The sequence below is a fragment of the Grammomys surdaster genome, unplaced genomic scaffold (assembly GCF_004785775.1).
Source record: "Grammomys surdaster isolate TR1022 unplaced genomic scaffold, NIH_TR_1.0 126133, whole genome shotgun sequence".
NCBI lineage: Eukaryota > Metazoa > Chordata > Mammalia > Rodentia > Muridae > Grammomys > Grammomys surdaster.
This window is the reverse complement of record NW_021620941.1, coordinates 1,813,146-1,827,620: the sequence shown is the minus strand read 5'-3', so window position 1 is coordinate 1,827,620 and position 14,475 is coordinate 1,813,146. Positions and strand designations below refer to the sequence as shown.

General features: G+C 47.2%; 2 protein-coding genes across 2 annotated transcripts in view; one reads left to right on the top strand and one right to left on the bottom strand.

Annotated features, from left to right (window-relative positions):
* Positions 1-2,185, bottom strand: part of Slc25a25 (solute carrier family 25 member 25) — a 37,367-nt gene extending 35,182 nt beyond the window's left edge. The window contains exon 1 of the mRNA XM_028756896.1: positions 1,788-2,185. Coding sequence (XP_028612729.1) covers positions 1,788-2,045 — 258 coding nt within the window. The 5' untranslated portion in view covers positions 2,046-2,185. The remainder of the gene's footprint in view (positions 1-1,787) is intronic.
* Positions 2,186-2,961: 776 nt separating this feature from the next.
* Positions 2,962-7,637, top strand: Naif1 (nuclear apoptosis inducing factor 1). Its single transcript, XM_028757084.1, has 2 exons — positions 2,962-3,676; positions 5,473-7,637. Exons 1-2 carry the CDS (start codon positions 3,166-3,168, stop codon positions 5,943-5,945), a joined length of 984 nt encoding a protein of 327 aa, XP_028612917.1. The 5' UTR covers positions 2,962-3,165; the 3' UTR covers positions 5,946-7,637.
* Positions 7,638-14,475: the final 6,838 nt, after the last annotated feature.

The following is a 14,475-nucleotide window of genomic DNA, read 5'->3' as shown; positions in this document are numbered from 1 at the left end:
CTCTCTCTCTCTCTCTCTCTCTCTCTCTCTCTCTCTCTCTCTCTCTCGTTTTGAGACAGGGTTTCTCTATGTAGCTTTGGCTGTCCTGGAACTCCTTATGTAGACCAGGCTGCCGTCCTCGAACTCATAGAGATCCACCTGACTCTACCTCCTGGGTGCTGGGATTAAAGTCCACTGTCACCACCACCTAATTAAAACTAACTTAAAAAAAAAAAAGATTTTTTTTTTTTTGGTTTTGTTTTTAAGCTAGGAGAACTGTGAGTTCAAGGCCGACCTGGCTATAGAGAGAAAACTTTATCGTTAAATCTCTTGGGCTTACCCCAAGGATTCTGCTTTACTCAGTGCTGTCCTTGGGCTTCCTACGCTGATACTAAGTAGGTTAAATACCTTGGATGCTGATCCAAGATTATCTTGGACATGACACTTTATGTGGCCACCTAAGTAACAAACTGGCATAATTGATTCACTGCCACCTTACCAGGTTTTCTTCATATTTGGCTAAGAAATTTGTAATTACTGTACATACAAATGAACCAAACACTAACTCTGGTGACAAACTGGTTACCAGGCAAACTGCTCATTAGAACCACCCCAGATTGTATGCCAGGCTATGCCACAATAGTGAAATACTAGGTAGAGGGAAGCCATTAAAGTCGAACTGAAAGACAAACAATGAAACAGAAAGAGAAGAAAAAGCCACTGCTCAGAGCCTCTTGTGCAGGAAGGACAGCTCTTGTTTCTTGCAGACCCAGAGTTAGCCATTTCTCTGCCCGTCTCCCAGTGTTGGTCCACCCCATTTCAGCCAACTATGTCCTTAGATGTATCTCACTTTCACTTTTTAAAAAAAAGTTTTAGTTGAGTGGAGGCAGAGGCAGGTGGATCTCTGATTCTGAGGCTAGCCTGGTCTATAGAGGGAGTTCCAGGGCAGTCAGGCCAACGCAGAGAAACACTGTCTAGGAAAAAAAACAAAAACAAAAACAAAACCAACCAAAAAAACAAAGAAAGAATCTTTCTTTAGATTCTTTAACCTATCCGCACTCCAACTCGGCAAAGGGATCATGACCCAGTGTTCTGAAACAGCACTGGAGGGCTGGGCCTATGAGAAAGAACTGCTCAGTCCGCATCACCCACATCCACACAGATCTGCCTAGAACCCCACTTCCCATTTTTTTCTTCCCCAACACCCACATGTCTCTGCGAGCAACCAGATTAGGGGCGTCGGTGGCATGAAAAAGACGGGGAGGGGGAAGGGAGGGAGGGAGGGAGGGAGGGAGGGAGAGAGGGAGAGAGGGAGAGAGGGAGAGAGAGAGAGAGAGAGAGAGAGAGAGAGAGAGAGAGAGAGAGAGAGAGAGAGAGAGGATGAGAATAGATGGATAGGATAGGAACCTGGGTGTAGGGGGAGGGTGGCCATCAACTTGGCCTTGAGGTCTGGAAGGCAATCTTGAGATCTGTCTTTCTACCTTGAGGGAAGTAGAAGCAAGACGGGGCTTTCTGTCCATCAGAGAGACCCAAGGGTGCCCACCTGCAGTCACGACGAGCTCTTCCCACGGCCCGAATACCCACCTGAGGAGCCCCACACTCAACACAATGTGAATTTCCTTTCCATCTGTCAGTCTAGGGACACTATGCCCCAACACCAGGGGTTCCGCTCAGCTCCAGCAGCGTCCATCGAAACCTGACAGGGTCCAGAAAGCTGCCTGCCGTCCGGGCCCGTCCCCTTGCCTCGGGTCTCTCTCCAGGACCTCCCAGATCCTCCCCGACCGCGCAGACGGCGCAGGCAGACTTACCCGGAGCTCGCCCTCCGTGCGGTGCAGTCCCAGGCGCCGCAGCCCCACCGCCAGGTCGTTGACACACAGGCCGCCGTCGCGGTTGACGTCGAGGGTTTGGAAGAGGCTCCACAGGCGCAGCTGGTGGTCCGGGCCGCCACAGACGGCGCCGCCGCACGGGTCCCCTACAGAAACTGGCGACGAAGCGGACGACGAGGCGGTGGCGGTGGCGTCCGGCGCCGGGGAGGCCACGCAGCGGCACAACACACTGCTCACCATCGGGCGCGAGGCGGGGGCGCCGGACGCGGGGCTGAAGGCGGCAGGAGAGCGACCCGAGCGCGGAAACACGCCGCCTTTCCTCAGACACCAAGCGCGGGCTCCCCGTAGCCGGCCGACTGGAGGGAGGGGCCGCTTCCGGGAGCCCCGCCCAGCGGCGCGCGGAGGTGCTGACCGCGCCCTCTAGCACACTGCCGGCCAATCACAGGCCGGGATGTCGGCTCCGGAATCAATGAGGGGGCGGGGCCACCGTGCCAGCTCGAAGTCGATTCAAACTGAGGGATTCGGGGATTGGTTGAAGCTGGGTAATAGGCAAGCAGAAAGCCTTGTGTCCAATTCCCATTCAGAAGCTCTATTTAGACTGCGGCATGATGAGGCTGAGAGGAGCGTTTGTGTACGAAGAGATCGTAGTTATCCGTGGAAATGAAATGTGTATGAGGGCAACTGTGGACTGAGGTTAGAAGACACAAAGCACCATTGAATAAAATGAAAATTTAATGGGCTGACGACTCAAGACTGAAAACACGAATCAAAGTCAGGAAGCTAAGCTTCTAGTAGTCTCCTAAACTGCCAATAAAACAGCCGAATTTCACAACGTAATAGTCGCGATATCAACAACTGAACGACAGTCCGATTTTCCAATGGAAATGACTAATGTCCATGTGGGCGGACAGCCTCAAGCAACAGACATGTCTTTAGACCAATGACCAGGCCAGTTCAAGCAAAGAGGTGTGTCCTCTGAGAGGAATGGCAGCCTGGAGAGCCAGTGATCGGCGAGATATTTGAGCCACGCCAAACCTGGAGGGCGGTGCTTCTCAGGGATGTGCAGAGGGGCGGGAAGAAGGGAAGTGGGCGGATCTCCGCACACCCCAGCGGAAGAGGCAGATTCAGGAAGCCATTACGCAGCTGGCTGGCGGCGGTCGGGCTGGTCAGGGCTGGGCCCTACGCACTTTGCGTAGTGAGGGGGGTTACTTAAGGCCTGGTACTTGGCCTTGTACAAGTCTTGCCTGTCCCCCTAAAGGGGGTGGGGGTGAGAGAGAGGCGAGGCTGCAAAAGAAGAGAAGAGAAATTGAGGCTGTTAAGGGCATTATAATTTCTTTAAAAAGAGAGGAAAGGGGAGGCCATGGCTGTCCCAGCCAAGAAGAGGAAGATGAACTTTTCAGAGCGGGAGGTGGAGATCATCGTGGAGGAACTGGAACTGAAGAAGCACCTGCTGGTGAACCACTTCAATGCTGGGGTCCCTCTGGCTGCCAAGAGTGCGGCCTGGCATGGCATCCTGAAAAGGGTCAACGCTGTGGCCACCTGCCGTAGGGAGCTGCCCGAAGTCAAGAAAAAGTGGTCCGACCTCAAGACCGAGGTTCGTCGCAAGGTGGCCCAAGTCCGAGCTGCTGTAGAAGGTGGCGAGGCTCCAGGGCCCACAGAAGAAGATGGAGCTGGTGGAGCCGGGACAGGCAGTGGCAGTGGTGGCAATGGCACAGCCATAGCTCCGGTACTGCTGACCCCTATGCAACAGAGGATCTGCAACCTGTTGGGTGAGGCCACCATCATCAGCCTACCCAGTACCACAGAGATCCATCCTGTGGCCCTCGGACCCACAGCTACTACAGCCGCAGCCACGGTCACCCTGACACAGAGTGAGTGAGCTCTCCTGCTCAGTTCAGCTGCATAAATGGGACGGGCCAGCAAGTTTTGGGGCAGCCTGGGGCAAATTGGCTGTCAAGGGTCAAAAGTCAGATGGTGATCTTGGAAAGACCATGAGGCCTTCCAAGAACTCCCCAGACTGAAGTGATCGTGTTCTTTTAGGGTCTTCCTCAGCATGTGGATAGCTGGATGCCCATGACTTCCACTTGCTGACCCATGTAGTGTTGAAGACAGAGACTGTCTGTAGCTCCACAGGACTTAGGACCTCATATTAATAGGCAGCCAGGATATACTTGTTGAATGACTAACTAGGACTAATACTGCCCAAGTGAGACATCCATTCTGCGCAAAGACATTCTGTGTTTTCAGTATACAAAAACACAACAGGCACTTCTCAGGAGCTTCGTGATTTCTGTCTATCCATCCGTTCATCAAGCCATTTATGCTGGGCGCCAGAAATACCAAAATATTTTACATTGTCTAGAGGCTGGAGAGATAGCGCAGTGGTAAAGTCCTTGCTTAGCACTGCAAAAAAGTAAAACTATAGGCCAATTATATACTACTAGGCAGATGATACAGCTTTACTATGAAATGGGAAACCCAAGGACTCGTAAGAGGAAAGGGATTTCTGGTGTGAGAGGAACACATGCTTAATGGTATTGAGAAGTAGGGAAATAGGAGGCGGAGGTGCATACTAGTAAACCTGGCATTCCAAGAGGCGAACCCCTAGGGCTCAATAACCACCGAGCCTCACCTATTTAGAGAATTCTAGGCCAGTAAAGGGACTCTGCTGAGGACTGTCTCCTGAGGTTGCCTTGTAATCCCCTCCATATGCACACAAACACACTAGTGTGGAGACATGTATACCTGTATATACATGAACAGATATACACAGTTTTTTAAAAATAAGATTGACATCTCCTACATACATAAAGGACCAAACAACGAATGTCCCTCCAGAGGTTTTCTCTGATGAATGATAACAGAACAAGTTGGTCGGGTTTTGTGTTTGAAATAAGGATGTGTGCCCACACCTCTGAATTCTGCTCAGTCATGATGGGCTTTGAACTGGATCGACCAGACTCTCAATGTTGTGTGGGTGTGTGCTCTCCCCTACATCTTTCTTCAGCCCATGTGAAGTCAGAAGAGGATGGAAAGCACTGGTCTAAGTCACGTACTGTTCTGGAACAACATCTGCAAGGATGTTCAGGTGTCTTAAGGACCAATGTGAGTAAGAAGACAGGTAGACAGTTTTCTGGACATGTGAGCTTCTATGGCTCTTGTCCTTCTTTGGTCACACAGACGGGATAGAATGAGCTCACAGCAGCCCAGTGGTTCTGTTGTCATCTGAAACTGAAGAGGACAATGTCTGCCTCTTCTCATTTGGAGGATTCATTGAGCTAATGAGTACAGAGTGGTATGCACATCTTCTGATGTGGCATTCTGTATCAGTGGTAGGATTTGCTGTTCTAATGCTGCCATTCCTGTTGGCATCTCTGCATTTGTCAGATCTGGTAGAGTAAAATCCTGAAACCTGGTTGGAGAAGTATCTCGGTGGTAAAACATATGCTTAGCATATAGAAGGCCCAGGGTTTTATCCCAGCCATGAGGGACAAAGAGAGCTGAACCTCTCAGATTCTGTGTCTTCATGTGAATACAGCCAGGGAAGGCCTGAATTCCCTTTGCCCGCTGCTGCACAGGGTTTTGTGGCCTCCTCTCCATGTTGCAGTCTCAGCCACATTCCTTCCAAAAGGTGACGCACATCTGCTTTTGTTTTTTCTTCCCGCAGTCCCCACTGAGACCACCTACCACACGCTGGAGGAGGGAGTGGTGGAGTACTGCACTACTGAAGCCCCTCAGCCCCTGCCAGCAGCGGCCCCAGTGGAGATGATAGCCCAGCCTGCAGACACATCTGTCAAGCCACAGGCACTGAAGAGCCGCATTGCCCTCAATTCAGCCAAGTTGATCCAGGAGCAGCGGGTCACTAACCTCCACATAAAGGAGATCGCACAGCACCTGGAGCAACAGAATGGCCTGCTACAGATGATGCGGCGTTCTCAGGAGGCGCAGGCCTGTGCCCAGGAGCGGCAGGCCCAGGCCATGGAGGGCACCCAGGCAGCCCTGAGTGTCCTCGTCCAGGTCCTCCGGCCCATGATTAAAGATTTTCGACGCTACCTACAGAGTAACACACCCAACCCAACCCCAGCCCCTAACCCTGGACAGGTGGCCCAGAATGGGCAGTCAGACAGCATTATCCAGTGAGGGCAGGGGTCAAGCCAGTACTCCGCTTGTGATTGAAGGAAACATCTATGGAATTTTAAGTGGTTTCTGTGGGCAGCTTTACGTGGGCCATGTGGATAGCTCCCTCTTGGATAGATACATGTGATTTGTTAGTCTGAGAAAAATGAAGGAGACTGGGAAAAGGAATTTGCTGGGTTCCTGGATCCCAATATATCTTAGTTCAACCTCTGGAGCTGCCTTGCTGAGATTTTAGCTGGGAGCCATGTATACTGGTGATGGGACATGGGTTGACATGATCTACAGCTTGAGACATCACCCACACTCAGTTTAGGACAACTTTAAAGACAAACTGGCTCTCACTGGGGCTATGTCTCAGCACATGACTGTCAATGAGCTGCCCCACCTCAGGTGCGCCACCTTTCTGAGTGCCCCCTTGCCAGTGTAGCCGGCAGAAATGCAATAACACCCAAATAAGAATGTCTCCCAGCACCACTGGGAAGTCCCAGTCCTTTATCCCTCTCACTGTGCCTCCATTCTCAGGGGACTCTCTTGACTGCTGTATGCCACAGCCACGCAGGCACAGCTCTGCTGTTGGATATGCCCTGAGATGTATGCAGCCGACCTGGCTCACGAATGCTTTGTGTGGCAGGTTGGCCACTCTCTAGTCTTCCAGGACACCTCTGAGTAGCTAGCTGTTCTATAATTTGCCCCATCCCCAGACTTTGACACAGGTGGGCTTCCGGTGCTGTCAGTGTTAAAAGGCAAACCCCTGTGGAATCCTGTTTCCTGCTGCAGTGTACTTGAGGTAAATCTCTAGTCTTATTTTATTATTATTTTTCTTTAGAGAGCTCACTTCTAGCCAGTCGTATTTACTCTACAGCGGAACTCTTTCTGAGAGGGCTCCAGGCTCTGTGGCCACCCTTCTTCCTCCTCTGCTGGACCACATGTCCAGCACACAGTGCACGTAGAGCCCTGCTCAGCATCCCACCCAAGTACTCCTCTCACTCTGGTCCACAATGCCTGGTGCCCTGAAGATGCCCCGCCCCCACTGGCTAAGTGAATCCAAAGCAAGGATGGCCCCTGAATGAATGAGGCGGAAGATAAAAAGTGAGCCCTTTGAATCCTATGCTCTCACAGGGCATAGCCTCAGAGGGCTGGAGTACATGTTGCCTGGCTTTCCACCTCTCCGAGGCACTTACAAGAGACTCTGCCAGGCAAGGTTTATCTGTATCGCTTTCAAACTTGCAGTGCTGAGGCCTCAGGCTCCCACATTACTACCCCATTTGCCACATTGCTGCCACATCTGGGACACTCATAACCAGTGACAACAACTCAAAGTTCCAGATCTTAACCAAGCAAAGAAGTCAAGTTGCCTTTCCAGGCATGGGTACATAGAGATGCTTAGCTCTACTGCTGTCCCAGGAAGAGGTCCCCTGGAGATAGTGAGGTGGCTACCCACTGTCCCCTTCTCCAAGAAGGCATTTGCAATGCTAGCTACAGAGAGATGGAATGAGGTGGGGCCCCAGCAGGGTTGCTACAGGAGACGCCTAAGGATTTGTGACCCAGTTTGGTTCTTCTCTGAGGTTGGAAATCTGAGCCAACGTTGTATCTGTTCCATTTGTGCATAAAGAGGAAGCTTAGCTTACTTACGCTAACTTGTTCTTCCCAGGTCACAACTTTAAATTAAAGAAATATCACTTTTTTTTATAAACACTCCTCTTGTCTTTATTGATCACACATAGCCCCCAGGCTAAATCTGGTATGCCACTTTGTGGTTGTTGTTGTTTGTTTTTCTGAGACAGGGACTCACTATGTCTCCCTGACTGGCCTTATAATGTCTAAAGTTATATTTTAAGTTTAAATTACTGTGCTTAAGAGATCTATAAAACAAAATACCTCTAAACTATAAGCCCCACTTGCCCAAGGACGGATAACTCCCTGAGATGCTGGGGATTGTTGTTCATATAAGATAGCAAGCCACATGTTTTCACTTCTGTAAACAAGCTTGGTTGCCCCAACTACACAGAGTGTATTTGATCACTCATAGGTGGAAGGTATGTCAGCAGGAAGTGTGTCAGGATGTGCTCGTGCCCCAGTTGGATAAGGGTGGGAAGTATGTAGCCTTGTGGGTTGTGACTTTATAAACTTCTGTCTACTCAGCACGATACTCTGGGAATCCCAGGTATGGCACTGGTCAGTGTCCATCATCCTGGCCAATATTTAATAAAGCTTGCTTCAAATTTTGGCTCAAAAATTATGGTAGTGGTCTTAGTCTCAGTCCATGGGATTAAGATTTTCTGAAGACTCCAGCAAGATCAGACCACTCATCAAAACTCTGGAAATCCAGGGCCAAAGGGTCACCTCAAGAGGTGCACATCTTGAGACAATCCAAGGCTCTGAGTTATGCTTTCCATTTGTAATTTATTGAGTAAACTGCCATGCAGCATCTACAGAGGCCTACCCTGGTTAGTCATAGTAGTTTTCTGAGACATTTAGTTCTGTTGGTATCCTGATCTGGTATGTGGAGGGGTTTGACAGAACTCAATACTCTCCCATCCAGGGCCAAACTAGAGACATTTCAGGGCCCACCTGAGGTTCTTGGTCTGATTTTGGGTCTTGTTTGTCTTTGTAGAAGTTTTGTTGCAAACATGGGAGCCAAAACAGAAATGAATCAGGCTCAGCTGAATGTATAAATGACGGCCACCACATGTTTTGTTTCTGATTGGTCTTCTTTGAATGTGTAAGTTTTCTGTGTTCTATGTTTATTTTGTTTTTTTTTCTGTCTCTGTCTCTGCCCTGCCACCTGCTAGCCACCACAGCTAATGCTATTTGCCATAGATACTTTGATGGTCCAGGCTCAAACTTTATCTCTAAGCTTTCTGGTCACTGGATTCAATTTAGGAAGGATTCAAATATCCTTTGGATGTGGGTAATATTAGAATTGTTTTATGCTGTTCTACTTTATTGAAAACCTAGTTCTGAAATTGAGTTTTGGCTCTCCTTTCTCTAGACCCAAGCTTTCTTGTTTAAAAGTCTCATCTAAGTTCTATGACAGGGGAGCCACCTGACTCTGAGACAGGAAAAAGAGAGAAAAATCAAAATAGCCTTAAAAAATTAAGATTGTTAGCTTCCAAAACCAAACAAAGCAACAAAAAGAGTCATTCAGATGGTATTGGTTTTAAAGACATGAAAGAGTCATGGAGGGCAGTCGAGGCACTGTGTGGCAGGGCTGTAGTTCCTAAAGAGAGTCTAGGAGAGAGACCTCAGCAGTTTTGGAGATTCCAGTGCCATGTGATGGCTACAAGGAGCAGCAGCCTCAGTGAAATGGAACTAGAAGATAGGCCATGTGCGCTGCCCAGAGCAGCTGGGAATTGAGCCTCTTGGGGGAAGCCCAGAGAATTCTGAGTAAATCCCAGAGCACTGAGTTGTCTGTACTGTTGGAATTTGGTTTTGCCTTGTCCAGATGGTGGTTGCACCCTGTTTCTTCCCTCTTGAAGCAAAAAAGGGTACTTTATTTTTGATATTGCAGAAACTCACAGTAGAGAGATTTTAAACTTCTTTAAAAAGAACTTTTAGAGTTTTTTTTTTAATTAAAAACTTAAAAACTGGATATTTAAATTTATAAAGCTATGAAACATTTTAGGTTTATAAAATATATTATGATGTCTTTGTTAATATGTAATCTTAACAAATAAATAAAAGGCTAAAAGAGTTAGGGCCATAGCTATGAGCATCAAACACTAACACCAGAAACTAGGATTTTCCTATCTTATGATGCAGCAAGCCATTGACATAAGCAGTTTGACAAAAGGCCTACAGGACGTCTCTCCCTCCCTACAGTCTATGCAGGCTGACAGGCTGACTGAAGAATGTATGTCTAGCCTCCTTGGCTTTTTCTATATTTTTTAGCTTTAGCTTTTTAAATAAACTGAATCATACATGAAACTGTGGTGTTCTGTAATGGTGCACTCTGAAAGGGCCAGTCTCTCTTTGGACTGTATATATGTTTTAAAGTTTCATTTTGAGACTAACTAAACTTCCCTTAAAAATTTGTTATTTTTTTAAGGCTAAACTTAACAGGAACAAAATGCAAATCCTAAGTACTCAGTCACCTTACAAATGGTCAAATTTCTTAATGTGCTCAGAACTATATGTGTGGTCATGCAGAGTATTAATGTAAGTAAGTATAGAAATGAGCTTGCTCAGCCTGCTTTCTTATAGAACCCAGGACCACCAGCCCAGGCATGGCACCACCCACAATGGGCTGGTCCCTCCCCCATGGATCACTAATTGAGAAAATACCTTACAGCTGGATCTCATGGAGGCGTTTCCTCAGCTGAAACGCCTTTCTCTCTGATGGCTCCCTTGGGTCAAGTTGACACACAAAACCATCTAGTAGAAATGTCTCTCAAAACTTTTCAGAGATCTGCCTAATATGTCATTTAAAATGTGGAAAAAGCTTCCTGTGGCAGACAGAAATGCCTATCCTAGAGGCGAGCCTAAGGTCTTTATCTTTGGATTTCCATTGCTGTGAAGAGACACCATGACCAAGGCAACTCTTGTTAAGGAAACCATTTCATTGGAGCTGACTTATAGTTTCAGAGCCCATTATCATCATGGTGGGAAGCATGGCAGCATGCAGGCCGACATGGTGCTGGAGGAGACAAGAGTTCTACATCTTGATCTGAATACAGAAGAAAGCGACTACATTTTTTTTTTTTATACTGGGCACAGCTTGAGCATTTAAGACCTCAAAGCCCCACCCCCACAGTGACACTGTGTGATGCAGAGGCCATGGAGGAGGCCTAACAATGCCACACTTTGCCGGGCGGTGGTGGCGCACGCCTTTAATGCCAGCACTTGGGAGGCAGAGACAGGTGGATTTCTGAGTTCGAGGCCAGCCTGGTCTACAGAGTGAGTTCCAGATAGCCAGGGCTACACAGAGAAACCCTGTCTCAAAAAACCAAAAAAAAACAAAAAACAAAAAAAAAAACAATGCCACACTTCCTCTAATAAGGCCACACCTCCTAATAGTGCCACTGCCTCTAGGCCAAGCATTCAAACACTTGAGTCTATGGGGGCCAAACCTATTCAAACCACCACAGTGGAATTCTGACAAGCTAATCTAGCCCTGGTAAAGCTCTGGCCACAGCATACTCACAAGCTCAAGATTTTAAATTCCCTTTGGTTGTTGTCTAAGTATAGACTTAAAAATGCTTCTCATCACATCTGTCCAGTCTGTTTATCCGGCCCTCTGGCTAGAGGAAAAAAATGTTCATGCTTTTTAACCCAAAGCCGTAGCTTTTGTGATGACTCAAGGGTGTACATCAACTTTAGCTGTTTACAGACTCCTAGCTGCTTTTTCTATGATGTGGATTTCAGTACAGATTACAGTGGTAATGCTAATATATCTAAATGTTTTATCACTTTTTGTAAACTAAAAACATCATGTAGGCTTCAGGGAGTCGAGTAAGACTTGAATCACTTCTCACAGGTCAAACAGACTCAAGATAAGTACAGCTTAAAATTTCCACCTGCCCATTCCTGAGGCTGAAGCTGAGATTCCCCCACCCCCACCTCCCAACTACCAAGCCCATGTGCCTATAAGTTCCAAATATAAGATTTCCTTTAGGTTCCTAAGCTTTAACTTTCATCTCTAGTCTCTGTCACAGCAAATTTCCACTTAGCTGACAGATGCCATCCAGAAGTCAACTGCAGACTACAAACTGCTTCAAATGGGTGTGAGCCATGGACTTGCTAAAAGCTGATGTGAACCATTCCAGCTGATGTCTCTTCAGCTGGTGCAGTGAGCCAGATGCTTCTGATAAATGCTTATTGCCTGCACCACCTCCTGGCCTTTGACTGACATTCCAGTCTTTCTGGGCCCTGACAATAATTACAACAAAATTATCCTCAACAAAAGGCTGCAAAGTTAGGTCAAAGGAGACAAAATGGTTACAGAGAGTACCTACTGGCATCCCAGGAAAGGTATCAAACAGACCAAGATCTATCAACAGGTAGATTCATTAGCTGAAGTCGTTCTACAATGTGATAGGGGACTCCAAATGCACTATGTAGAACAAGGAGATTATTGTGTGGCTGTAAGAGAAAATTGTTGTTTTTATACAAGCCACTCAGGAATCATTAGAGATTATCCAGCTATGCTCAAAAAAATGCAAAAAGAGGGCACCTGAGATGAAATAAATGACTGGTCCCATTCTTATTTTTGGGTTCCACCAAGATTGTAACCCTGATGTCAACCATTGCAAAGCCTTTGACCCTTCTGTTCCTGCTAATTATTGTTGGCTTATGCATCTTTTTTTTTTTTTTTTTTTTTTTTTTGGTTTTTCGAGACAAGGTTTCTCTGTGTAGTTCTGGCTGTCCTGGAACTCACTCTGTAGACCAGGCTGGCCTCGAACTCAGAAATCCGCCTGCCTCTGCCTCCCAAGTGCTGGGATTAAAGGCGTGCGCCACCACAGCCCGGCCGGTTTATGCATCATTAATGCCTTAGCCAAGATATGTAAATTCCCATCTTGGTGAAACTTATCTGATGGCTATTAGATCCAATATAAACAGGTACCCACCAGAGTCAAGGATTTGCTTCAGAACACAAATCAAGGGTGGAATGTGAGGGATACAGCTGTGTTTTAAGTTTATACTATTGTGCTTAAGAGACCTATAAAGCAGCCGGGAAGTGGTGGTGTACACCGTTAATTCCAATACTCATGAGGCAGAGGCAGTCGGATGTTTGTAAGTTCAAGGCCAGCCTGGTCTACAGAGCTAGTTCTAGGACAGACAAGGCTACACAAAGAAACCCTGTCTTGAACCTCCTCTCCCTCCCAAAAAAGAGAGAGAGAAATCTATAAAACAAAAATACCTCTAGCCTGTAAGCCCCACTTGCCCAAGGGCAGATGGCTTTCTGGAATGTGGAGGCTTTCATCCGTGTAAGATAACAGGCCACGAGGCTTTGCGTCTGTAAACAAGGTTGCTCCAACTACACAGGATGTGCTGGATCTCATGTACACCCAGGCTGGAAGTTTGTCAGGTTGTATGCTTGCCTTTGACTGGACAAAGGTGGAAGTGTGTATCCTTGTGGGTTGTACCTTTATAAATCCCTGACTAATATAATTCAGCACCATACTCTGGGAGTCCTGGGTATGGACCACTGGTCAGGATCCATTATCCTGGTGACTACTTAAGAGAGCTTGCTTCAAATTTGGCTCAAAAATTGTGGTAGTGGTCTCATTCTCACCCAGTGGGATTAGGAGCCTGGAAGTTAGTCTGTAGACTAGGCTGGCCTTGAACTCACAGAGATCTACCTACCACTACTTCTTGAGTGCTGAGATTAAAGGCATGCCTGGCCTGCCACCTGTTTTGGTAAATTAATTTTCTGGGAACATAGGCATGGATTCACTTAGGAAAGTAGTTGATTTACGATAGCAGAATTGAGCAGCTCTAACTTGAGAGAGTTTACCACAAAGCCTGAAGTGTAAACCCAGATTAGTATATGGCTTCTGATGTGGTGAGAATTATCCAGGTCTTACTAAGAACCCAGACTAGACTCCAGGAGATACGGTGCTAACGCTGTATGGTATGGGCACACCCTGCTTTAGAGTAATCCTTCTGATTCCTGATGGCTAACTAAGAACTTGGCTAGGCCAGCAGACTCAGACTTGGCTGGACTCCAGATCCCGCTCCAGAGTGGGCTGCCTCTCAGGAGTTTCTGCTCAACAGGTGAGATCTGGGTTTTTCAGGACAGGCTCTGTTCTTACTTAACACTGTTTAAAGATAAATACAAGCTGACAGTTGCCAGCCCCACCTCAGAAGCTGTAGGCAATGACTTGTTCCAGCAGTGGCAGGAAGTAGGTGCTGATATGGCTCTCACTATGCAGCTGAGGACACTAAAGGGTCAAAAGTCAAACAACCTGTGTAAAGCCACAGAACAGCCTGGCTCCCAGGGCAGCCCATGCCTTTAGCTACTTTTTTTTCTAGGCACATGCTCTTACTGTTGACCTGTACCCTTGAAGTAGAAACTTTTGGGTTTTTTTGGAAAGTCAGTTAGGTCAAATGATGTTTTGCTGGGACACACAGGTAAAAGGATGTTTTGTTAAAGTAGACAAGTGAAAAAAATGTTTGTTTTTGAAGTAGACACAGATAAAAGGATGTTTTGCTAAAGCAAACATGTGAAAGGACTCATAATGTTAAGAAGAAACATAAATATAACCCGACAGCGCACAACAACAGATGGTGTTGGTACCCCTTACCATTCCTTACTAGTCACTGCTCATAGAGAGAAACTCATCAAAAACTTTCTGGTGGTGTTCTGGCGGCTTCTTGCCACCTCCACAGACTCAGGCTGATTGGCAGAGTGAAGTGGAAATTTCTGGATATGTCAGCTGACAGAGACTCACATGGAGTTTTGCTAAGACAGACTCATGAGGTATTTTACTGAGCAAGACATGTACGTGATGTTTGGAGGGAGTATAAATAGGACTCAACGGACAGTGACGATGGTTGACACAGCTATAGGACTCAACGGACAGTGACGATG